This window comes from Podarcis vaucheri (genome assembly GCF_965113315.1).
Source record: "Podarcis vaucheri genome assembly, chromosome: 3".
In the NCBI taxonomy this organism is placed as follows: domain Eukaryota; kingdom Metazoa; phylum Chordata; class Lepidosauria; order Squamata; family Lacertidae; genus Podarcis; species Podarcis vaucheri.
This window is the reverse complement of record NC_138761.1, coordinates 24,342,071-24,368,628: the sequence shown is the minus strand read 5'-3', so window position 1 is coordinate 24,368,628 and position 26,558 is coordinate 24,342,071. Positions and strand designations below refer to the sequence as shown.

The following is a 26,558-nucleotide window of genomic DNA, read 5'->3' as shown; positions in this document are numbered from 1 at the left end:
CATTTTTGTGGGTTATGAAAAGGGTCTCTACAGAGTAATTTTGTCTGAATCTGGTCAGGTGATTCTCACAAAGTTTCTAGAGAGTGCTCCTGAACAGGAGCAGGTAATAGTACACACATTTCCCACAGAGGACAATTCAGATGATGATGATGATTTTTCTGATTACACAGATTACAGTGGTACTGATGATGACAGTGATAGCTCAAAGAGCTCAGTTGAAACAGTCATTGAGAGGAAATCTCACATAATGGCTAGACCTTCACAAGTGGAGGATGAACCACTGTTAGCCATTGGTACTGGTTCTCAACAAAGTCCAGAGGTTGAACCAGTGAGCAGAGAGGATCAGCACCTCATACGCAGGTCTGAGAGAGTAACAAAGGGTGTACCACCAAAAAGGTACTCAAAAGAGTTTGCTAACTTAGCTGTTGCATGTGTTGCTATTGTTAACAACTCAAAGCAGGTTGAAGCAGTGTCTAAGTCAGAGACAAAGACACGACAGAGAGTTGCTAGCCAAGGTAATGCAGAAGCACTCATTCCTTGGAAGCCAGACAACCAGAGAGGTACACTGGGGAAACCAGTGATGGGGAGCTCCAAGGGTGGAACTGAAACAACAGGGGACTGTTATATGTATAACAACTGTTTGTTTTCTTCTCTGGATTGTGTTTTGCACATTGATGCTTTTGGGGGAGGTTGTCAGGAAAAAGCAGCAATGCAAAAGCCAGCTGCAGGTGGCTGGAATGCAAAACAGGATGTTGATGTCTGGAACTGTACTGGTGGGAAAAAGGGGCAGTCTATTCTCTGTACTGAGCACCGGATGTTAGCTCAGAGTGTCATCTGACCTGTACTGGAAGTACAGGGGTGGAGTCGTGACTCTACTGCTGGAGTCTGGAGGGTGCAGTCACGTTTCTATGTACTGCTGAATGACAGGAATAAAGACATGTAAATAGACTCCTGTCTGTCTCTTTCCCCCTCCCTGGGGAATGCAGGGAGGGAGAAGGAGGAGGGTGTGTTCTTCTCACGTCTGAGGAGGATCGCGGATTTATGGCCTTGCCTGTATCCTGCCGTGAGACGCAGATCGGAAGGTCAACAAGTATCTCAGTCGGTTGCCCAGGGGGGCCAGTTACCTCTGACTGCGAGCTGAGATACTGACAGGAAATGCATTTAGTCTTTCAGGAATGTCAGGACTCCGCTGCTTATTTACACATCTTGGCTATCAAAATCTGCTATAAGATTGTCACTCTCATCTTTTCTATATTAGTGAGGCTAAAAGGTCTCCTTCTCTCAGACCTCAGTCTCTGCAGCCAGGGAGACGTCGTTGTGTTACTAGACCCAGGGGCTGCCTCAGCCTCCCCTGACCAAACCAGTAGTGGAGCAGCTGTAAGTGAGGGCCCAGCTGAAGGCAACAAGGTAATCCCCGCATCTGGAGCCAGGGCAGGCCTCAGGCACTTGACTCGGCCCAGTTGGTGTTTGTTGCAAGGGAACCTGTGCAGACTGGGGCTCTTCAGGATCAGGCCCCAGACTTGGTTCAGATGATAGGCAAAGGATCCAGTGCAGACTGAGACTCCTCTGGTTCCGAGTCTGAGCCTGAGTCCCAAGCCATCACATTAATACTGTCTCCAACAAGTCTCTTCAATACAAAATAAAACAAAAGACGTTGAAAGGAAATCCTATAACACTTTCTTCTTCTTTGGGAGTGGGGAAATGCATTTAGTCTTTCAGGAACGTCAGGACTCTGCTGCTTATTTACACATCTTGGCTATCAAAATCTGCTATAAGATTGTCACACACATCTTTTCTATATTAGTGAGGTTAAAAGGTCTCCTTGAAGTTATTTTTGAATGGGCATGCATAAGGTTGTGAGGTAAGTATGGCTTTGCGGTGTTTATAGTGTCATTTCTACAGATTTATTATATCAAATTAGAAACATTAAAACCATTGTCCATTTATTGTTGGGCAAGCATTGATGACATTTCTGATTTTGCCCTGCATTTATTTGGTCCTAATGTTGGCTATTTGCAGACTAGTTGCAGAGAGCTTGCTGGGGAGACCACACAACACAAAATAACTTTAGGTAGGTTTTAATAACAAAAAACAAAAACTCCTTTCACACTTAATATATCAGAAAACATGACCCATCCACCAACCCAACCACCAGTGTACTGAGAGAGCTAGGTGCTGCTCTTTATATACTATACCCAATTGCTGACACAGCTTAATTAACACAACTTAGCAGCACCTGCTATACTGTTTCACGGCTGTAAAACTAGGTCATGTTATTTGCTCTGGCCCTTAAAGACATACACATCTTGTGGAACAATAATGAACCTTCAAATTCAAAGAGACCATTCAACACCTAAAGGTTGAATTAAACATTAAAACCATTGTCCATTTATTGTTGGTCAAGCATTGATGATATTTTTGATTCTGCCCTGCATTTATTTGGTCCTAAAAGTGGCAGGTGTGCCAGTGGAGACTTGCAGAGGCCATTGAAGCCCTGACATCAAAGAATCTGTTCCACCCACACTTCAAGTCCTCACTTAAATTGGGATTTTTGTTCTGTGATGAGTTGCCAGTTCATGATGTTATGGCCCACCCATTTATCTTTATAGTCCCTTTCTGAGGACACCACGATCTCTAGGCTGTTGTTAAAAGGATCAAAGGAAGAAGCTTCTCCACCCTGGAGGAATCTAGTGAAGGTCCACATCTATTCCTCTGTGATTTGGGGCTCTTCTGGAGAACACACCTTTTGATACCAAGATGTCCATCCCAAGTCAAGTACTTCTTGCAATCTGTGTTTTCCTGTTCCTCACACCTGGAGGTATGTTCTTTTTGCAAGAGTTGGGAAAAGCACTGTCAGCCAAGGGAGGCAGGTTAAGAAAAGGAAAATGCAACTTAGGTAGTTTCATACTGAAGTATGAACAAAACCAAATTTATGCTCTGTCCATAGAATCTGAATTGAGGCAGTTAAATGGAAATTCTTCTGTTCTCTCCCTCTGTTGCACCTTAATGGAAAGACTGTTGCTAGGTGGCAATTGAGGGAGAGGGTGAGCCAAGGGCAGTTGTTGTTGCAGTGAAGCTGATCAGAGAATCAGAGAATCTTAGAGTTCGAAGGGACCCAAGGGTCATCTAGTCCAGCATTTCCCAACCTTGGGCCTCCAGCTGTTTTTGGACTACAACTCCCATAATCCTCAGCTACCAAGACCTGTGGTCAGGGATGATGGGAATTGTAGTTCGAAAACAGCTGGAGGCCCAAGGTTGGGAAACACTGATCTAGTCCAACCCCCTGCAATCTATGATGGAGTGGCCCTGCTTCACATCTCTTTCTTTACTGCAGCCTGTTAGAATCTGTTCAACATTTTATGTATTTAAGCAACTCTCCCTAATATTCAAGCAGGGAAACTGACTCCTTTACCGGGTAGAGATACTTTGCAAACAGAAAATAAAACTCAAGATGTGGGCAAGCCTTCTGTAGCACAAGAAATCTTTAATAAAGACTATTTATTTAAAAAAAGATCAGGGCAAACTATGGGTTCACCTCAAAGCTAGGGGTGGATGGCTCAGTGTTTTCCCATCCTGTGCCAACTCCTTTTAATCCCATTTGGGGTCAATTCTTTAAAGAACAAGCCATGAAAAATCCACCCAGCTTTATAAGCATAAAGTCCTTCAGAAGTGGTCTGGGTGCTGCCTTTTTCTCCTTTTCTCCTTTTAATATTTTACAGTGGCTTAGGGAAATTCCGTGGCCATTTGGCTATTGCTTTTTTAAAATCTTGTTAATTATTCTGTTTGATTTCTGCTGTATTCTGTCTTATGATTTCTGCTGTATTTCTGATGCTCTATTACCCTATTGTCATTCATTGTTTCTAAGACACTTTGGGGTTCCTTTGAATGAAAAGCGGCATAGAAATATAATCCTTCAATCAAAGCAACCCTCCATTATTCACAACATTTTGGTTTTGTCTTTTGGAGCAGATGCTCGCCTCTGTAAAAAATGCCTAATTATGATACCAGGAATACCATGCAACGACCAAACATGTGAAGTTGATGATGGAGGAACCTGTGTTGGCATCACCACCCGCGAAGGTAAGAAACAGCTTCAAAGGTTGTGCCTTGTTTGGGCTCCATGGTCCACATTCCCCTTCTGCTTATTTTCCATTTCTTTCAGCTTAGTGATACAGCAATGGGGAATAATTCATGGAAATGCCTTTGTCAGAAGCATAGCTTCAAGCATGCAGTCTGAGCTTGTATGCAACAAGCTCAGACATTTCTTTCCTGACTGTTGCATAGTTGAAGAGAGTGTGAGTGTAGAAAGGAAGAGAAGGTCTTATTTCCCCCATCACCCAGTGGCGTATCAAGGTCAGGTGGTACCCCGTGCAGAAAATTTATTGTCACCCTCCCCTGCACATTGAAATAATGAAAAGAAGGACAAATAAGATACCTACATCACCAGAAAAGAGGGTGTATGACCCAATTCTATAAAACACAGCTCTCTGGTCTCAAACCCTCCATGCATACTTATGTCTCACTGCAATATCCCACAGTACGCATGTGGGTACCACACAATACTCCACTCCACCCCTTCCCATATATGCTTCCTAAACTTGTTTGTGTGTTTCTCTCTACATTCTAGAGCAGATTTAGGGGCCGTTGAAGAAGTTGGGGAGAGACATGTGTACCTGTATTCAGAATAGCTTTGTTTCCCCAGAGTAATAAACGTTGGACTCAGCTGCATTAGTAAAGAAAAAGCATTTTATATGCATTATAACACTGTGGCACTGGATGGCACTGTGGAGTCCCATCTTTCTCCAACGTGATTTCCCATTATAAAGTTTACAACACGTTTTCCTAAAATGTTTATATATATATATATATATGTCTAGATTCAGCCCTTGTGTTTCTTTATTCTTTCAGCCATCAGTATTACCAGGTTTTTTAATGGAGAGCACTTTGGATATTTTATGTGAATTCCAGTTAATCATTGTGGTAACTGAGGATGAGAATGATACATATCTTCACTCTTTTCTCTTTTCCTCTTTCTTTCTCTTCACACGTTGTCTCAGATGGGGTGTTTAGGGATAAAATACTCGATTGTGCAAAGAAGGATATGGTGACGTGTAATGTGCCTTGTCCTAATCAAAATGGTATCCGTCGGGAAATCAAATGCTGCGATGATTCTGATTTCTGCAATGCAAATTTTTAAAACAGGCTGAGAGTCACCTCAAGATTCTGCCTTCCTGCAAATAATAAATATTTACTCTGTTCCCCCTAAGCTTGTCAACCTTTCTTGTGTTTTCCTTCTTTCAAATATGCTATATGCTGTGGTATAATGGTCCAAGACAGAGGGGGGTAAGTGGGTTCAAAATGGCCAGGACTATTTTGGCTGCAATATACGATAGTAGCCGAATCAGCATGAAAGGGGAGATTTTTGCTCACTGTATTCGGCAAAGTCAATCATTTAGGAAGACTTGAAACATGAGGAGTTTGGGTTTAAAGAGAACAGTGGGCAAGTGTTGTTGTGCACAATGTGTCAATTTCTTGGTTAATCAAAAAGAATTCACTGACTCTTTATATCACTTGCTCTCATTTCCTCTACTTTCAAAACTTTCATCAACTCCCTATTTTTTTTAATCAAAACTCATGTTTCAAGCCATCAATTCAGCTTCCAATTACACAGCTCTTTTTGGATTTTTCGAGTGGGATCTATGAACCACTGGCTCAGACTGTCCAGATCCTTCCCCTCACCCCACTCCACCCCTTTCAGCCCTAAGAATTCCGAAATGAATTTTTCTACCTATATACGACACCTGCCAACTTTTAAAATTAAATCTGGTGTTGTGGGTGATGCAAGTCTGTTCAAGAGTTCTGACACTGTGTTATATATAACAACTAGGCATTCATGTTGCAAGACCTCACTCCTAGTGGAACACTGAAATATGTTTTATTTTGTCTTAGCCACATTCACACCATGCATTTAAATTACTATGATGTCACTTTAAACAACCATGGCTTCCCCCACCCCTAAAATCTTGGAGTTGTTGTTTTTATTCCATTTTTTTTTAAAAAAAAACACCCATTGTTATCGCTTTCCAAAAATATAAACATTAACAGAACAACTGGTTTTCCCCATTCCCACCCCCTCTCCCTGGAATAGAAGACTAATGAGTTAGATTTTCCCATATGTCCATGTGAATATTTCATAAAGGGGTAACATATTTCAACAAAATTATCCAGATCAGATGCTTTGTTGAGACATGTACTCTCTTTCTTAGTTTCTCAGACAAAGCAATTGTCCATATTTTTTTCCATTATCTGATGTGTAGGTGATCAATTACTTTGCTATGAGTAATTGTGCAGCCACTAGAAGAAAATCAATACAGTGGTACCTTGGGTTTCATACACTTCAGGTTATATACGCTTCAGGTTACAGACTCTGCTAACCCAGAAATAGTGCTTCAGGTTAAGAACTTTGCTTCAGGATAAGAACAGAAATCATGCTCTGGTGGCACGGCAGCAGCGGGAGGCCCCATTAGCTAAAGTGCTGCTTCAGGTTAAGAACAGTTTCAAGTTAAGAACGGACCTCCGGAAAGAATTAAGTACTTAACCTGAGGTACCACTGTAAGTCCTGTGTATAACATATTAAGTTGAATATCTGTTAATAAGCCTAGGCTTCGGGGGGGGGGCACTAGGGGCGCATTGGAAGATGGCTGACAATACCATTTCTCCGACCTACATGGGGTAATTAAGAGGCTGTTATGGGAGTAGGCAGCCTCCCTTGTTGCCCCAAGGGAATGGGGAACACTGCCCTTGCCTGCTGTGCCCATAAATCACCCCCAAATTTGAAAGAAGGGGGTGAGGGCACTAGGCAGAATGCCCCCATGTGGACCTCAGCTCTCCTGGACGCTGTCTCTGATCGTGCACTAGCTGCAGCAATTTGGAATAATTAATTACAAAAGAAGCAAATGCACATATTTCAAGTGAAAAAGGGGAGTGTAGACTGCTAATTTAAGGGACCTCTGTGAAAGAAGACGATGGGTTGGAGCAACAGGAATATTTTACGATGAAGATACACCAAAGGCTGGGTATGTCGGCAACAGGACTGATGGGGGGGGGGTGAACCTTTTTTACTTTCCTTCTATGTGATTCACAAGAACCCCTCCTCATTAGAACCGTTGGTTTAACTGACCCAAGCAGGATGATTAAGGTCTGTGTGGAGATAAACCTTAACCAAAAGTATGCTTTATGGAGATCGAGAAGCAATAAGAGCTTTTGGAATGGCGCAGCAATTAATTCAGAGTCGCCATCTTGCCAAAGGATTTATAGCCGGGAGGAGGAACGGACTTGTTTTCAGACTGCATTCCTGGTGAATCTCCTCAGAGATTTGAGAAAGGAGGCAGATTGGTGAAGATTAATGACGCTAAGACTGTTTTGATGTATGGAAGTGATGTTATATGGAAAACATCTGGATATGGCTACTGGATAAAAAAAATAATAATATCCATGCAGGATTACAGACTGTTTTAACCAGCTTGTGGAGACTATCAGAGGTCACAAAGAGAAAGGAAAAATATATGAAAATAACAACAAGAGATGTGGAAAAACAATAAGAAAGGACTGGATAGCACTGTGAACATCATATGGTTAAATTTGTGGACATTAAAACAGCAGCAAGAAGCAAGAAGTTGATTGGATCCCCTTCGGAACTTGAAATAGGGGTACCCCCAACAAAAAATTAAAATTCGGCTGTGTAATTTGGAATTTATGTAATTTGGTTTGATTTGATGTGATTGGTCGGTTAATAAAAAATTATCCTTTTTTAAAAAAAAAATAAGCCTAGGCTTGGATTACATTATATGTCCTGATTTGTGATTTTGCTTATTTCTGTACATACTCTTTCCCAGAATGGTTGTAACAACTCACATGCCCACCACATATGAAAAGTCATAGCAGTTGCCATGTAGTTTATTAAGGGTGCTGAGAGTTGCTTGTAAACTCTCCTATTCCTTCCCAGAGCTACAATTCCAGAGTCACTTAACAATCAATCCCTCTTCCCAGGGAGCTGTGGCAACTTTAACAAACTACCATTCCTAGGATTATTTGGGGAAATATATGACTGTTTAAAGTGGTGTCATATAGTTTTAGATGTGTGGATTCAAGATTAATGGCTCCCTTCTTCTTCTTCTTCTTCTTCTTCTTCTTCTTCTTCTTCTTCTTCTTCTTCTTCTTCTTCTTCTTCTTCTTTAGATCTATCCAATTACCGCCCGGTTTCGAATCTTCCGTTCCTGGGTAAGGTGATTGAGAGAGCGGTTGCTGAACAGCTTGGTGGGTTTCTGGATGAAACATTGGCTCTGGATCCATTCCAGTCTGGCTTCCGCGCTGGTCATGGGACCGAGACGGCTCTGGTCGCCCTAACAGATGACCTTCGTAGACAGCTGGATCGAGGCGGGTCAGGGCTGCTGATTCTTCTAGATCTATCAGCAGCTTTCGACATGGTCGATCACGAACTTTTGGACCACCACCTTACCGACGTGGGGATCCAGGGCACAGTCCTTCAATGGCTGCGCTCGTTTCTCTCTGGTCGGGGACAGAGGGTGGCGCTTGGGGGGGAATTGTCATCGCGCCACTCCTTGGTGTGTGGAGTACCTCAGGGCGCGATACTCTCCCCGATGCTTTTCAACATCTTTATGCGCCCCCTCGCCCAGCTTGTTCGGAGTTTTGGGCTGGGTTGCCATCAGTATGCTGATGACACCCAACTCTATCTGTTGATGGATGGCCATCCTGACTCGGCCCCAGACACACTGACCAGATGTTTGGAAGCTGTGGCTGGATGGTTACGTGGGAGCCGGTTGAAGCTAAATCCTTCAAAGACAGAGGTCCTGTGGCTGGGACGGGGCGATATGGGATTGGGGGGGCAACTCCCATCTCTTGCGGGGGCGCAATTAGTGCCAGCACCGTCCGTTAAGAGTTTGGGTGTAATCTTCGACACCTCCCTTTCCATGGAGGCGCAGATTGCAGCTATAACAAAGGCGGCATTTTTCCATCTCCGCCAAGCTAAGCAGTTGGCTCCTTACCTCTCTCGCCCTGACCTAGCCACTGTGATCCACGCGACGGTCACCTCCAGACTGGATTATTGTAACTCGCTCTACGTGGGGCTGCCCTTGAGACTGACCCAGAAACTCCAGCGGGTGCAGAATGCTGCAGCGAGACTCCTTACGAGGTCTTCGCTGCGAGATCACATTCACCCGGTGCTATACCAGCTGCACTGGCTCCCGGTGGAGTACAGGATCAGGTTTAAGGTGCTGGTTTTAACCTTTAAAGCCCTATATGGCCTAGGACCCTCGTACCTACGGGACCGCCTCTCCTGGTATGCCCCACAGAGAAACCTACGGTCTTCAAATAAAAACATCTTGAAGGTCCCAGGCCACAGAGAAGTTAGGCTGGCCTCAACTAGAGCCAGGGCTTTTTCGGCTGTGGCTCCGATCTGGTGGAACACTCTGTCACAAGAGACCAGGGCCCTGCGGGACTTGACATCCTTCCGCAGGGCCTGCAAGACAGAGCTGTTCCACCAGGCCTTTGGCCAGGGCACAGCCTGACTCCCTCCCTCGGCAATCTTCGCAGAGCTCTGGCCCAATGGTTGCTAGTGGCTTGAATTAATTAATTTTTATAATGAATGATTTTAGAATGTTGTTTATGTTGTACCTTTGTACTGTTTTATTGTTGTTAGCCGCCCTGAGCCCGGCTTCGGCTGGGGAGGGCGGGATATAAATAAAATTTATTCTTCTTCTTCTTCTTCTTCTTCTTCTTCTTCTTCTTCTTCTTTGATTGCAGTGCTCACATAAAACATTTTATCAGTCTTTTATTAATCAGTCTTGCCAGCAACTCAGGTATAGGGTCTTTTCCATGCAGGATCCTGAATAACGGAAAGAGCAATGGATCCTTCAGCTCTCTTCCACTGAAACCTTCAAAACAAAACAGAGAATGGGACTGAATGGCAGACACGCAACCCTCCACTGATCCGGCTGTTTTTTAAACCATATCAGTTAATCTTTTCAGATTGACTCTAAGCGTTCATTGCCCGATAACAATAAACTCTCCGTTTAGGTTATTCATTGCTTGTTGACAATCTAGAAGAATTTCTGAGGATGCGGAACACTTTTTACCAAATACCAAATCCCTTCCACCTCTCACATCACCTCCTGCTCCTGAATTTAATTACCGGTAACTAGCAGAATGGAAAGAAGAAAAATGGTAGTTTAGGGAAAATGTCATTGCTTAATTGAGCAGTCAGCTATTCAGAGTGTTGCCAAAATAAGTGGAAGCATTAGATTGTTGTAATGAGACTGGACTGCCATGACTGAGAATGAACATCTCACCAGGGATTTAGGTAGATTAAACATATGGGGGGATTCAATGCAGTTCAAAGCAATGAGACCCTAGGTGTCAATTCCCCATCATAGAGCCGGGCTCTGCCAACTGTAAAACGTATGGAGCACATTAATTCTAAATAGGAAAGCAATCTATGGAGTGTGGGTCACAAATTATTAGGGCATAGGACAGGAACCTGAAAGCCGGTGGTCTTCCTGAATATGGGGCAGAGGTAAGCCTCCTTGCCTTTCCGGTGCTGTATCACTGCCACTGAAATATACTCTGAGAGTGGATTTCATGCTCTTTATTCAGCTTATAGTGGTGAGGAGGAATGGAAGTTCCCCCAGAATGTTTGCTTTATATACATTATTTACATAATGGGCCCCAAGTGATTGGCTAATTTCGGGATTCACCTGAAGGCCAATCAGGTTGCGGATTCACTTCCACCTGGAGCTGGATTGGGTGGCTCCTGTGGACCAATCAGAGCATTCCAAGAAAACAGGAGTGGAATGGCAACGTGGGAATGCTTAGTTTGAGACAAACCTATACCACTCAGAAGAAATCCCCACTGATATCAGTGAGGTTTACTCTGATGTAAATGTGTATTGCAGCCAAAATCTCATGCTTTGTATTTGACTTGTGGAACAAAGTTTGAAAAAGCAAAACAAAAACCCTCACAAAACATTTGGCTATCATGACTCCACTGGGGCAAGCGAAGCAGCCAATCTGACGCTCCAACAACAAACTCAATGAGAGGAACCTGGTGAGGAAAAGCAAGGTAGGGCTCCAAGTGGAGGCTGTTTAAATGGCCTGGGAACAGACCTGAGGGAAGCCTTCTTGCTCTGTCAGCTCCGCACACATCCCAGGCCAGCCCATTGTCCAAGCCTGTACCCCTTTCATATAATTTCAGTACAGCAGTGTACCAGAGCAATTGCATCCGCTGGCCAAGAAAGCACATACACAAAAGGCAAATGATTAAATGAAAAACTCACAAGGTCATAGGATGATGACTGTTTCATTTCAGTTTCTGGCCCAAAACCTCCCCTTTCATGCTATAAGGCATGGAGAGTCCTCCCCTCCCTTCAGTGACTTCAAAGACAAGAATTAACGAGCACTTTCTATTTTATAGTCCTTTTTATTCAGTCATCCGGTTGCAAGCAAAAATCCATATCCCTCCACAAGGAGCGAAGTTAGCTACTATGAACCCTCCCCCTTCCATCTCCCACAACATCCCGGGCGCCAACGAGAAGTTCCTCCTTTCTGCATTTTTTGTTCTCTAATATGGACAGACCTCCTAGTTTTGGGGGAGGGAGGGTCTCCCATACTCTCTAATGATGTCTCTGCTTGATGTTCCTTCCCTTCTGTTTTTCTTTCCATTATCTCGTAGCTAGGCAACTCCTGTCTACGATGCTCTGTGTCTGTGTCTCTCCCTGCTTCTGAAACTGCTGGAGACAAGGGGCACGAATCTACCCACTCCTCCAGCTCCTCTTCAGAGAAGATCTGATCTGCCTGAGAATGCATACCCCAGAGTCCGGGTGACTTCCGGGTTAGCACCTCCGGCAATGTTTTATCCTGACAACCTCACTGGGCCCTGTAATTGTCATCACAGACTCTTCTTTGTATACCTCATCCACAGGTGGTTTGGAAAGTGGCAACATGAGAATGGGACTTTTCAGTGATGACTCCCGGTTTCAAATGTTCTCCCCAGGGAGGTTTGCCTGGAGCCATCATTATCTATTTTTAGGAGCCAAGCAACATGATGCAAAATGAAGATCTGATCTGCCTGAGAATGCATTCCCCAATCCTCTGATTCAGACCATTCCCTGACACATGCTGATTGGGCTGTTCTAGGATACTATGGGTGGCATTGTGGTCTAAACCACTTGGGTTTGCCAATCAAAAGGTTGGCGGTTTGAATCCCCGCAACGGGGTGAGCTCCCATTGCTCTGTCCCAGCTCTTGCCAACCTAGCAGTTCAAAAGCACGCCCAAAAGTGAAAGTAGATTAATAAGTACCGCTCTGGCAGGAAGGTAAACGACGTTTCCGTGTGCTGCTCTGCTGTCGGTGTTCGTTTGTGCCTGAAGCGGCTTAGTCATGCTGGCCACATGACCTGGAAAAACTGTCTGCGGAGAGGACAGACACCGGTTCCCTCGGCCTGTAAAGCGAGATGATCGCCGCAACCCCAGAGTCGTTCGCAACTGGACTTAACTGTCAGTTGGTCTCTTTACCTTTACTGTACCTTAGGATACTGCAGCTGAAATAGCACTGACTAATTTGAACCCACTCAACCCCCCCCCCCCCCCCACTATCTTGGTCTATTACACCACTGCATATATCATGCTTGAAAGAAAAGAAAAAACCAAGAAAGGATGACAAGCTAAAGAGAAACAGTATATAATTTTTATTCTTTGCAGGAGGGTGAAGGCTGATGACTGTGTCAATTCTGTTTCCAAGAATTGCCATGTCCAAGCTTCATGCCAGTGGCCACACACATTGACTAAGAAGAGGCAGGCAGCTTATACACACATGCCATGGGAGAGAAGCACTATGACAACTGACACATTTGTTAATTTTGGATTCTGTCTCATTTCTTGATTCCTAAATTCAGTTTTCCAGAATTCCACAACAATTCATTATTTTAATGATATTTGGAAGTAATTGTGCTGGGCCCGGGGGTAACACGAGAATCTTGGTCCAGGTCCAGTCCAGAATCTAAAGGTTCTGCTAGGAGTCAGTCCGACAGGGTCAAGGCAGGACACGAGGCAGGAAACCAGGCAAGGACAGGTACAGGATCTGGCATACAGCAATGTTGCTCCCGCAACCTGGGGCGGGGTCTGACAGCCTTTTATCTTTGTTGGGGTAACGGCCGGTCTTGATCCCCCAGTGACTCACCTCCCTGTTTCGCTCGAAGGTGAGCACTCCTCCTGCAAGTACTCAGGTCTCTCCTTCTCTCAGACCTCAGTCTCTGCAGCCAGGGAGACGTCGTTGTGTTACTAGACCCAGGGGCTGCCTCAGCCTCCCCTGACCAAACCAGTAGTGGAGCAGCTGTAAGTGAGGGCCCAGCTGAAGGCAACAAGGTAATCCCCGCATCTGGAGCCAGGGCAGGCCTCAGGCACTTGACTCGGCCCAGTTGGTGTTTGTTGCAAGGGAACCTGTGCAGACTGGGGCTCTTCAGGATCAGGCCCCAGACTTGGTTCAGATGATAGGCAAAGGATCCAGTGCAGACTGAGACTCCTCTGGTTCCGAGTCTGAGCCTGAGTCCCAAGCCATCACAGTAATACTGTCTCCAACAAGTCTCTTCAATACAAAATAAAACAAAAGACGTTGAAAGGAAATCCTATAACACTTTCTTCTTCTTTGGGAGTGGGGAAATGCATTTAGTCTTTCAGGAACGTCAGGACTCTGCTGCTTATTTACACATCTTGGCTATCAAAATCTGCTATAAGATTGTCACACCCATCTTTTCTATATTAGTGAGGTTAAAAGGTCTCCTTGAAGTTATTTTTGAATGGGCATGCATAAGGTTGTGAGGTAAGTATGGCTTTGCGGTGTTTATAGTGTCATTTCTACAGATTTATTATATTAAATTAGAAACATTAAAACCATTGTCCATTTATTGATGGGCAAGCATTGATGACATTTCTGATTTTGCCCTGCATTTATTTGGTCCTAATGTTGGCTATTTGCAGACTAGTTACAGAGACCTTGCTGGGGAGACCACACAACACAAAATAACTTTAGCTAGGTTTTAATAACAATAACAAAAACAAAAACTCATTTCACACTTAATATATCAGTAAACATGACCCATCCACCAACCCAACCACCAGTGTACTGAGAGAGCTAGGTGCTGCTCTTTATATACTATACCCAATTGCTGACACAGCTTAATTAACACAACTTAGCAGCACCTGCTATACTGTTTCACGGCTGTAAAACTAGGTCACGTTATTTGCTCTGGCCCTTAAAGACATACACATCTTGTGGAACAATAATGAACCTTCAAATTCAAAGAGACCATTCAACACCTAAAGGTTGAATTAAACATTAAAACCATTGCCCATTTATTGTTGGGCAAGCATTGATGATATTTATGAATTTGCCCTGCATTTATTTGGTCCTAAAAGTGGCAGGTGTGCCAGTGGAGACTTGCAGAGGCCATTGAAGCCCTGACATCAAAGAATCTGTTCCACCCACACTTCATGTTCTCACTTAAATTGGGATTTTTGTTCTGTGATGAGTGGCCAGTTCATGATGTTACGACCCACCCATTTATCTTTATACTTCCTTTCCAAGAACATCATGATCTCTAGGCTGTTGTTAAAAGGATCAAAGGAAGAAGCTTCTCCAACCTGGAGGAATCCAGTAAAGGTCCACATCTATTCCTCTGTGATTTGGGGCTCTGCTGGAGAACATACAGTGTCCTTTTGATACCAAGATGTCCATCCCAAGTGAAGTACTTCTTGCAATCTGTGTTTTCCTGTTCCTCACACCTGGAGGTATGTTCTTTTTGCAAGAGCTGGGAAAAGCACTGTCAGCCAAGGGAGGCAGCTTAAGTGCAGGTTGGCAGTCAGAAGTATGTATTCTGTCTTATGATTTCTGCTGTATTTCTGATGCTCTATTACCCTATTGTCTTTCATTGTTTCTAAGACACTTTGAGGTTCCTTTGAATGAAAAGTGGCCTAGAAATATAATCCATCAATCAAAGCAACCCTCCATTATTCACAACATTTTGGTTTTGTCTCTGGAAACAGATGCTCTCCTCTGTACAAAATGCCTAATTATGGTAGCAGGAATGCCATGCAACCACCAAACATGTGAAGTTGATGATGGAGGAACCTGTGTTGGCATCACCATCCTCGAAAGTAAGAAACAGCTTCAAAGGTTGTGCCTTGTTTGGGCTCCATGGTCCACATTCCCCTTCTGCTTATTTTCCATTTCTTTCAGCTTAGTGATACAGCACTGGGGAATAATTCATGGAAATGCCTTTGTCAGAAGCATAGCTTCAAGCATGCAGTCTGAGCTTGTATGCAACAAGCTCAGACATTTCTTTCCTGACTGTTGCATAGTTGAAGAGAGTGTGAGTGTAGAAAGGAAGAGAAGGTCTTATTTCCCCCATCACCCAGTGGTGTATCAAGGTCAGGTGGTACCCCGTTCAGAAAATTTATTGTCACCCTCCCCAGCACATTGAAATAATGAAAAGAAGGACAAATAAGATACCTACATCACCAGAAAAGAGGGTGTGTGACCCAATTCTATAAAACACAGCTCTCTGGTCTCAAACCCTCCATGCATACTTATGTCTCACTGCAATATCCCACAGTACGCATGTGGGTACCACACAATACTCCACTCCACTCCTTCCCATATATGCTTCCTAAACTTGTTTGTGTGTTTCTCTCTACATTCTTGAGCAGATTTAGGGGCCGTTGAAGAAGTTGGGGAGAGACATGTGTACCTGTATTCAGAATAGCTTTGTTTCCCCAGAGTAATGAACCTTGGACTCAGCTGCATTAGTAAAGAAAAAGCATTTTATATGCATTATAACACTGTGGCACTGGATGGCACTGTGGAGTCCCATCTTTCTCCAACGTGATTTCCCATTATAAAGTTTACAACACGTTTTCCTAAAATGTGTGTGTGTGTATATATATATATATATGTCTAGATTCAGCCCTTGTGTTTCTTTATTCTTTCAGCCATCAGTATTACCAGGTTATTTTAATGGAGAGCACCTTGGATATTTTATGTGAAGTCCAGTTAATCATTGTGGTGACTGAGGGTGAGAATGATACATATCTTCACTCTTTTCTCTTTTCCTCTTTCTTTCTCTTCACACGTTGTCTCAGATGGGGTGTTTAGAGATAAAATACTCGATTGTGCATCGAAGGATATGGTGAAGTGTGATATGCCTTCTCCTAATCAAAATGGTATCCGTCTGGAAGTCAACTGCTGTGATGATTCTGATTTCTGCAATGCAAACTTTTAAAACAGTCAGAGAGTCATCTCAAGATGCTGCCTTCCTGCAAATAATAAATATTTACTCTGTTCCCCCTCAGCTTGTCAAGCTTTCTTGTGTTTTCCTTTCTTTCAAATATGCTATATTCTGTGGTGTATTGGTCCAAGATAGAGGCGGGTAAGTGGGTTCAAAATGGCCAGGACTATTTTGGCTGCAATATACGATAGCAGCCGAATCAGCATGAAAGGGGAGATTTTTGCTCACTGTATTCTGCAAAGTCAATCATTTAGGAAGACTTGAAACATGAGGAGCTTGGGTTTAAAGAGAACAGTGGGCAAGTGTTGTTATGCACAATGTGTCAATTTCTTGGTTAATCAAAAAGAATTCACTGACTCTATATATCACTTGCTCTCATTTCCTCTACTTTCAAAACTTTCATCAACTCCCTATTTTTTTAATCAAAACTCATGTTTCAAGCCATCAATTCAGCTTCCTATCACACAGCTCCTTTTGGCTTTTTTGAGTGGGATCTATGAACCACTGGCTCAGACTGTCCAGATCCTTCCTCTCACCCCACTCCACCCCTTTCGGCCCTAAGAATTCCGAAATGAATTTTCTACCTATATACTGACACCTGCCAACTTTTAAAATTAAATCTGGTGCTGTGGGTGATGCAAGTCTGTTCAAGAGTTCTGACACTATGTTATATATAACAACTAGGCATTCATGTTGCAAGACCTCACTCCTAGTGGAACACTGAAATATGTTTTATTTTGTCTTAGGCCACATTCGCACCATGCATTTAAATTACTATAATGCCACTTTAAACAGCCATGGCTTCCCCCACCCCTAAAATCTTGGAGTTGTTGTTTATTTTTATTCCTTTTTTTAAAAAAAACCCCATTGTTATCGCTTTCCAAAAATATAAACATTAACAGAACAATTGGTTTTCCCCATTCCCACCCCCTCTCCCTGGAATAGAAGACTAATGAGTTAGATTTTCCCATATGTCCATGTGAATATTTCATAAAGGGGTAACATATTTCAACAAAATTATCCAGATCAGATGCCTTGTTGAGACATGTACTCTCTTTCTTAGTTTCTCAGACAAAGCAATTGTCCATATTTTTTTCCATTATCTGATGTGTAGGTGATCAGTTACTTTGCTATGAGTAATTGTGCAGCCACCAGAAGAAAATCTATATAGTGGTACCTCGGGTTTCATACAATTCAGGTTACATACGCGTCAGGTTACAGACTCCGCTAACCCAGAAATAGTGCTTCAGGTTAAGAACTTTGCTTCAGGATAAGAACAGAAATCGTGCTCTGGTGGCACGGCAGCAGCGGGAGGCCCCATTAGCTAAAGTGCTGCTTCAGGTTAAGAACAGTTTCAAGTTAAGAACGGACCTCCGGAACGAATTAAGTACTTAACCTGAGGTACCACTGTAAGTTCTGTGTATAACATATTAAGTTGAATATCTGTTAATAAGCCTAGGCTTGGGGGGGGGCCACTAGGGGCGCATTGGAAGATGGCCGACAATACCATCTCTCCAACCCACACGGGGTAGTTAAGAGGCTGTTATGGGAGTAGGCAGCCTCCCTTGTTGCCCCAAGGGAATGGGGAACACTGCCCTTGCCTGCTGTGCCCATAAATCACCCCCAAATTCGAAAGAAGGGGGTGAGGGTGTTGGCTTTTTGCAGTATAGTAACGCTGCAGAGAGCTTGCTGGGGAGATCATGCATTAAAAAGAAAGGACTCAAAAATAACTTAAAGAAGGTTTTAATAAGAAAAACAAAAACTCCATTAACACTAAATATATTAACAAACAAACATGACCCAACCACCAACCCATCCCCCAGGGTAATGGGAGAGCTAGGTGCTGCTCCTTATATACTCTACCCAAATGCTGACACGCCTTAATCAAATACAACTCAGCAGCACCTGCTATGTTTCACAGCTGTAAAGCTGGGTCTCGTTATCTTGCTCTGGCCCTTGCTCTGGCCCCTTAAAGGCATACACATGGAGTGGAACAATGATGAACCTTTACATTTAAAGAAACCATTCAACATTTCCCCTGCGGTTCATCATTGTGGAACAAAAACATAAAGCATACTTTGTACATGTTTTTCCTGTGTAACCTTTGTCAATACTTGATGTAAACTGCAACCTATAATGTTTGGTATGTTTAAGGTACATCACCACTCTCTTAAGAGCAGAGAAACATTGCATAATGGGCTTTTCCACATTGTGATGCATCTTTTAACAAAAGCTTAACTGTTTCATATTTTACACTTAGTGAATAACACAAAACATAATCTTCACCTGGAATTTGTTGAAAACCTCTAGCAACTAGTCTTGCCTTGTACCTTACAACTTCATTTTTGTCATTCATTTTAACTCTATAAACCCATTTTGAATCAATAAGTCTCATATCTGGGGTTTGTGGTACAAGAGACCAAGTGTTATGCTCTTTTAAAGAAGCTATCTCAGAGTTCATAGCTTTATACCATTTTACAGCTTGGTGCTTAGGTAAATTCTGAACATCATTGTAGCTTTTTGGCTCAAAAACCGCCTTATTGGCATACACAGTATTAAAATGTTCATCTGCAAAACGCTGTGGCTTCTGTCTCTTTCTATCTGAACGTCTCAGTCCGGAAGGAGAGTCAGACTCCTCAGACTTAATGGGACTCAGTGAACTACTAGTTTCAGGTTGTAAATCATCATTATCAGACTGAAGAGGTGCCTGTAGGCTAAGCTCACGGTCAGAAAACTCAAGAGAATCTAACCTCCCCTCGGGTGCCTGTGACTTTAAATCATCAAACAAATTATCAGATTCAACAGGCTTTTTGTCTTTCCCCATTAATTCAGAAGCACCATTTCCTCCTGCTGCTGCTCCTGCTTCCTCTTCTACCTCAGTATCATTTGTACCATCAGTATCTTGGAAAACAGCAACCCCATTCCAATTTACAGTTTGTATCATGCTTCTGGTAATATGAAATTTGCCAGTTGCTGGTATGTAAATTCTGTACGCCCCCTGCTGGTAGCCCATTAATTTTCCCTGAACACTACGCTCACCCAATTTCTGCTTAGCAGGATAATGCATAATTACATCTGAACCCCAAATACGTAGGTATTTCAGATTAGGGCGTTTTTTAAACAGCTTCTCATAGGGGGTGACATCTAAACCAGAATGATAGCTGCGATTTCTAACATAACAAAAGGCATTGAGTGCTTCAGCCCAAAACGCTTTGGGCAGATTAGCATCGTGCAGATAAGTTTTAACCCCTGCCTGCAAGTCACGCTGCACAACTTCAACAAGCCCATTTTGCCAGGGACTTCGGGGGCAAGATAACTCATGAGTAGTCCCCTGCGCTTCCAGGGATTTCTCAAAATCCTCAGAAACAAATTCCCCACCCCGGTCAGAAAACAGGTTCTTAATAGGTTTGTTAAAGTGCGTTTTTACCCAGTTGCAAAAAACCTTGTACTTCTCAAATGCTTGGGACTTCTCAGTTATTGCATAAGTCCAACAATATCTACTATACTGGTCTATCAGGGTAAGCCAGTACTTTGAACCTCCTAATGATGGTGGGAGTGGCCCAACCAAATCACAATGTACACACTCAAATGGCTCAGTTACTTTCCTATCTGAGCACCTACCCTTGCGTGCAACCTTAATCTTATTCTTGCAACAGGATAGACACTGCATAAAGAATTTGCATGGTTTTAAGTTGAGGCCATTGACAATACTCTTTGTCTTAATTACATCAGCAAAATTCAGGTGTCCCAGAATTCTGTGCACCTCGTGGACACACCCAGAATGTGGCCTTACATTCCTCAACCCCTGGCTTGACTGTGCTGCTCTGCAATTTATAGGCGATTGTGAGTAGGTGCGAAAATACAGTCTATATAAACCATCAGATTCCCGGGCATACAATAGACGTTTGTTCCCATCGAAAAACTCACACATAGACTTTAAGAAACGCACAGTTATGCCTTGATGAGCAAAGCACCTTACTGATAATAAATTGTCCACTGACGGGCAGTAAATGCAGTTTGCTATTGTAATGTTTAAAGAGTCAAGTTTAACAGTACCCCTGCCAAGCGACTGCAAGACTTGTGAATTGGCTAAATGTACATTACCAATTTCCTCTTCGAAAGAAATAAACAAGCTTCGATTGTTGCAGACGTGCTGAGATGCTCCTGAGTCGATAACAAAAGACTTCCACTTGGCACCTTTAACTCTTTTACGATCTGTAGTCCGAGCGTGAAAAGCTCGCGGCTCGTTTCTGTCCCTACTATACGATGTCGGCTGCTGGGCTGAAGACCGTGACTGACGAACAGAAACAGGCTTGGGAGTACTTTGCTTTCTTTTGGATCTGCAGTCCTTTGCAAAATGTCCTTGCTTATTGCAGAACCAACAACGCTTTGCAGCTTTAAATGCAGTTGTATCACCACAGGTTTGCATATGGTGTTCCTCATTCTTTCTGGAAACAGGAGTGCTTATGGCACAAGCCTCCCTTCTATCCAACTCGCCCATTAATCTTGCCGTTACCCCTTCCACAGTTAATTGTGCTGGTGGAACAGCAGATATCTGGCTAGCTATACCATCAAAGTCCTCATTAAGGGAACAAAGGATGATAAAAACATACTGAATATCAGGTACCTCCATGTCCCTTCGAATTAATTCGCCGCGTATTGCCTCCAGACGTCTCAAGTGTGCTGCCAAATCACCACCAGGCTGCAACTTTGTCTGGTACAACTGCTTGAAAAACGTCAATGCAGACGCTGACTCTTTTCTAACATGCACTGCTGCAAGACTGTCCCACATTTCTTTGGCAGTTTTCTTATTTCTTATATAGACTACTTGCTGGTCGCTGACTGCCAAATTAATTATTGCCCTGGCTTTTGCATCTCCTTTTGACCAAGCATTAGTCACAGGGTCAGGAGGGTCATCAGTTACATAGGTCCATACTTCTCTAGAGGTCAAAAGCGCCTCCACCCGAAAATACCATAAACTATAGTTCTCATCTGTCAGCTGTGGGAAGACCAGAGCCTTCTCAGCTTCAGGAACCCGGTCAACCATTCTGGAACTCTTCCAGACCCACAAAAACTACGCTAACAGGAGAAGGAGTTTTCAAACCTTTCTCAGAGTCCAAAAATATGCAGTCATCCACTCAGCAGCTGGGCCCATAACCAAAGATGTTGGCTTTTTGCAGTATAGTAACGCTGCAGAGAGCTTGCTGGGGAGATCATGCATTAAAAAGAAAGGACTCAAAAATAACTTAAAGAAGGTTTTAATAAGAAAAACAAAAACTCCATTAACACTAAATATATTAACAAACAAACATGACCCAACCACCAACCCATCCCCCAGGGTAATGGGAGAGCTAGGTGCTGCTCCTTATATTCTCTACCCAAATGCTGACACGCCTTAATCAAATACAACTCAGCAGCACCTGCTATGTTTCACAGCTGTAAAGCTGGGTCTCATTATCTTGCTCTGGCCCTTGCTCTGGCCCCTTAAAGACATACACATGGAGTGGAACAACGATGAACCTTTACATTTAAAGAAACCATTCAACACTAGGCAGAATGCCCCCATGTGGACCTCGGCTCTCCTGGACGCTGTCTCTGATTGCACACTAGCTGCAGCAATTTGGAATTATTAATTACAAATGAAGCAAATGCACATATTTCAAGTGAAAAAGGGGGGTGAAGACTACTAATTTAAGGGACCTCTGCGAAAGAAGACGACGGGTTGGAGCAACAGGAATATTTTATGATGAAGATACACCAAAGGTTGGGTATGTCGGCAGCAGGACTGATGGGGGGGGGAACCTTTTTTACTTTCCTTCTATGTGATTCACAAGAACCCCTCCTCATTAGAACTGTCGGTTTAACTGACCCAAGCAGGATGATTAAGGTCTGTGTGGAGATAAACTTAAACCAAAAGTATGCTTTATGGAGATCGAGAAGCAATAAGAGCTTTTGGAATGGCGCAGCAATTAATTCAGAGTCGCCATCTTGCCAAAGGATTTATAGCCGGGAGGAGGAGCGGACTTGTTTTCAGACTGCATTCCTGGTGAATCTCCTCAGAGATTTGAGAAAGGAGGCAGATTGGTGAAGATTAATGACGCTAAGACTGTTTTGATGTATGGAAGTGATGTTATATGGAAAACATCTGGATACGGCTATTTGATTAAAAAAATAATAATATCCATGCAGGATTACAGACTGTTTTAACCAGCTTGTGGAGACTATCAGAGGTCACAAAGAGAAAGGAAAAATATATGAAAATAACAAGAGATGTGGAAAAACAATAAGAAAGGACTGGATAGTACTGTGAACATAATATGGTTAGATTTGTGGACATTAAAACAGCAGCAAGAAGCAAGAAGTTGATTGGATCCCCTTCGGAACTTGAAATAGGGGTACCCCCAACAAAAAATTAAAATTCGGCTGTGCAATTTGGAATTTATGTAATTTGGTTTGATTTGATGTGATTGGTCGGTTAATAAAAAAATATCCTTTTTTAAAAAAAAAAAAGCCTAGGCTTGGATTACATTATATGTCCTGATTCGTGATTTTGCTTATTTCTGTACATACTCTTTCCCAGAATGGTTGTAACAACTCACATGCCCACCACATATGAAAAGTCATATCAGTTGCCATGTAGTTTATTAAGGGTGCTGAGAGTTGCTTGTAAACTCTCCTATTCCGTCCCAGAGCTACAATTCCAGAGTCATTTAACAATCAATCCCTCTTCCCAGGGAGCTGTGGCAACTTTAACAAACTACCATTCCTAGGATTATTTGGGGAAATATATGACTGTTTAAAGTGGTGTCATATAGTTTTAGATGTGTGGATACAATATTAATGGCTCCATTCTTCTTCTTCTTCTTCTTCTTCTTTGGGATGGGAATGGGACTGAATGGCAGACACGCAACCCTCCACTGATCCTGCTGTTTTTTTTCACGGCTGTAAAATTGGGTCACGTTATTTGCTCTGGCCCTTAAAGACATACACATCTTGTGGAACAGTAATGAACCTTCAAATTTAAAGGGACCATTCAACACCTAAAAGTTGAATTAAACATTAAAACCATTGTCCATTTATTGTTCGGCAAGCATTGATGATATTTATGAATGGTAAAATGCGGTCTTGACTATGCTACCACTCAGTGGATTTGTAACTGGCTGACTGACCGAACCCAAAGGGTGCTCATCAATGGTTCCTCTTCATCCTGGAGAAGAGTGACTAGTGGGGTGCCACAGGGTTCTGTCTTGGGCCCGGTCTTATTCAACATCTTTATCAATGACTTGGATGATGGACTCAAGGGCATCCTGATCAAATTTGCAGATGACACCAAACTGGGAGGGGTGGCTAACACCCCAGAGGACAGGATCACACTTCAAAACGACCTTGACAGATTAGAGAACTGGGCCAAAACAAACAAGATGAACTTTAACAGGGAGAAATGTAAAGTATTGCACTTGGGCAAAAAAAATGAGAGGCACAAATACAAGATGGGTGACACCTGGCTTGAGAGCAGTACATGTGAAAAGGATCTAGGAGTCTTGGTTGACCACAAACTTGACATGAGCCAACAGTGTGACGCGGCAGCTAAAAAAGCCAATTTAATTCTGGGCTACATCAATAGGAGTATAGCATCTAGATCAAGGGAAGTAATAGTGCCACTGTATTCTGCTCTGGTCAGACCTCACCTGGAGTACTGTGTCCAGTTCTGGGCACCACAATTCAAGAAGGACACTGACAAACTGGAACGTGTCCAGAGGAGGGCAACCAAAATGGTCAAAGGCCTGGAAACGATGCCTTATGAGGAACGGCTAAGGGAGCTGGGCATGTTTAGCCTGGAGAAGAGGAGGTTAAGGGGTGATATAATAGCCATGTTCAAATATATAAAAGGATGTCATATAGAGGAGGGAGAAAGGTTGTTTTCTGCTGCTCCAGAGAAGTGGACACGGAGCAATGGATCCAAACTACAAGAAAGAAGATTCCACCTAAACATTAGGAAGAACTTCCTGACAGTAAGAGCTGTTTGACAGTGGAATTTGCTGCCAAGGAGTGTGGTGGAGTCTCCTTCTTTGGAGGTCTTTAAGCAGAGGCTTGACAACCATATGTCAGGAGTGCTCTGATGGTGTTTCCTGCTTGGCAGGGGGTTGGACTCGATGGCCCTCGTGGTCTCTTCCAACTCTATGATTCTATGAATTTGCCATACATTTATTTGGTCCTAAAAGTGGCAGGTGTGCCAGTGGAGACTTGCAGAGGCCATTGAAGCCCTGACATCAAAGAATCTGTTCCACCCACACTTCATGTTCTCACTTAAATTGGGATTTTTGTTCTGTGATGAGCGGCCAGTTCATGATGTTACGACCCACCCATTTATCTTTATACTTCCTTTCCAAGAACATCATGATCTCTAAGGTGTCATTAAAAGGATTTAAGGAAGAAGCTTCTCCAACCTGGAGGAATCCAGTAAAGGTCCACATCTATTCCTCTGTGATTTGGGGCTCTGCTGGAGAACATACAGTGTCCTTTTGATACGAAGATGTCCATCCCAAGTCAAGTACTTCTTGCAATCTGTGTTTTCCTGTTCCTCACGCCTGGAGGTATGTTCTTTTTGCAAGAGCTGGGAAAAGCACTGTCAGCCAAGGGAGGCAGCTTAAGTACAGGTTGGCAGGCAGAAGTATGTATTCTGTCTTATGATTTGTGATGTATTTCTGATGCTCTTTTACCCTATTGTCTTTCATTGTTTCTAAGACACTTTGAGGTTCCTTTGAATGAAAAGTGGCCTAGAAATATAATCCATCAATCAAAGCAACCCTCCATTATTCACAACATTTTGGTTTTGTCTCTGGAAACAGATGCTCTCCTCTGTACAAAATGCATAATTATGGTAGCAGGAATGCCATGCAACCACCAAACATGTGAAGTTGATGATGGAGGAACCTGCGTTGGCATCACCATCCTCGAAAGTAAGAAACAGCTTCAAAGGTTGTGCCTTGTTTGGGCTCCATGGTCCACATTCCCTTTCTGCTTATTTTCCATTTCTTTCAGATTAGTGATACAGCAATGGGGAATAATTCATGGAAATGCCTTTTTCAGAAGCATAGCTTCAAGCATGCAGTCTGAGCTTGTATGCAACAAGCTCAGACATTTCCTTCCTGACTGTTGCATAGTTGAAGAGAGTGTTAGTGTAGAAAGGAAGAGAAGGTCTTATTTCGTCCATCACTCAGTGGCGTAGCAAGGTCAGGTGGTACCCCATGCAGAAAAATTCTTGTCCCCCCCCCAGCACACTGAAATAATTAAAAGAAGGACAAATAAAATACTTACATCACCAGAAAAGAGGGTGTATGACCCAATTCTATAAAACACAGCTCTCTGGTCTCAAACCCTCCATGCATACTTATGTCTCACTGCAATATCCCACAGTACGCATGTGGGTACCACACAATACTCCACTCCACCCCTTCCCATATATGCTTCCTAAACTTGTTTGTGTGTTTCTCTCTACATTCTAGAGCAGATTTAGGGGCCGTTGAAGAAGTTGGGGAGAGACATGTGTACCTGTATTCAGAGTAGCTTTGTTTCCCCAGAGTAATGAACCTTGGACTCAGCTGCATTAGTAAAGAAAAAGCATTTTATATGCATTATAACACTGTGGCACTGGATGGCACTGTGGAGTCCCATCTTTCTCCAACGTGATTTCCCATTATAAAGTTTACAACACGTTTTCCTAAAATGTGTGTGTGTGTATATATATATATATACGTCTAGATTCAGCCCTTGTGTTTCTTTATTCTTTCAGCCATCAGTATTACCAGGTTATTTTAATGGAGAGCACCTTGGATATTTTATGTGAAGTCCAGTTAATCATTGTGGTGACTGAGGGTGAGAATGATACATATCTTCACTCTTTTCTCTTTTCCTCTTTCTTTCTCTTCACACGTTGTCTCAGATGGGGTGTTTAGAGATAAAATACTCGATTGTGCATCGAAGGATATGGTGAAGTGTGATATGCCTTCTCCTAATCAAAATGGTATCCGTCTGGAAGTCAACTGCTGTGATGATTCTGATTTCTGCAATGCAAACTTTTAAAACAGTCCGAGAGTCATCTCAAGATTCTGCCTTCCTGCAAATAATAAATATTTACTCTGTTCCCCCTCAGCTTGTCAAGCTTTCTTGTGTTTTCCTTTCTTTCAAATATGCTATATTCTGTG

The 26,558-nt window shown here is 43.0% G+C and overlaps 1 protein-coding gene and 5 long non-coding RNA genes across 8 annotated transcripts in view; 5 read left to right on the top strand and 1 right to left on the bottom strand.

Annotated features, from left to right (window-relative positions):
• Positions 1-5,233, top strand: part of LOC309529687 — a 33,498-nt gene extending 28,265 nt beyond the window's left edge. Inside the window, exons 2-4 of the long non-coding RNA XR_014218307.1 lie at positions 2,622-2,818; positions 3,970-4,080; positions 5,058-5,233. This is a non-coding gene — a long non-coding RNA (uncharacterized lncRNA). The remainder of the gene's footprint in view (positions 1-2,621; positions 2,819-3,969; positions 4,081-5,057) is intronic.
• Positions 1-26,558, bottom strand: part of HAAO (3-hydroxyanthranilate 3,4-dioxygenase) — a 90,363-nt gene that overhangs the window by 25,428 nt on the left and 38,377 nt on the right. Inside the window, exon 10 of one of the 3 annotated variants that reach the window (XM_082217921.1) lies at positions 9,770-9,904. The exons of 1 other annotated variant lie outside the window; for it this stretch is intronic. In XM_082217921.1, coding sequence (XP_082074047.1) covers positions 9,826-9,904 — 79 coding nt within the window. In that variant the 3' untranslated portion in view covers positions 9,770-9,825. Of the gene's footprint in view, positions 1-9,769; positions 9,954-26,558 lie in introns of those variants that run through there. One more of the 3 variants, XM_082217919.1, reaches the window with a different exon arrangement.
• On the top strand, positions 5,790-8,229 carry LOC309529685. Its single transcript, XR_014218304.1, has 3 exons — positions 5,790-6,373; positions 6,618-6,662; positions 7,832-8,229. It is a non-coding gene; the product is annotated as an uncharacterized lncRNA (long non-coding RNA).
• On the top strand, positions 14,724-16,899 carry LOC309529697. The gene is made up of 3 exons (XR_014218331.1): positions 14,724-14,857; positions 15,113-15,223; positions 16,208-16,899. It is a non-coding gene; the product is annotated as an uncharacterized lncRNA (long non-coding RNA).
• LOC309529669 lies at positions 17,012-23,222 on the top strand. The gene is made up of 3 exons (XR_014218276.1): positions 17,012-17,523; positions 17,768-17,812; positions 22,870-23,222. It is a non-coding gene; the product is annotated as an uncharacterized lncRNA (long non-coding RNA).
• On the top strand, positions 24,796-26,505 carry LOC309529679. Its single transcript, XR_014218297.1, has 3 exons — positions 24,796-24,947; positions 25,203-25,313; positions 26,297-26,505. It is a non-coding gene; the product is annotated as an uncharacterized lncRNA (long non-coding RNA).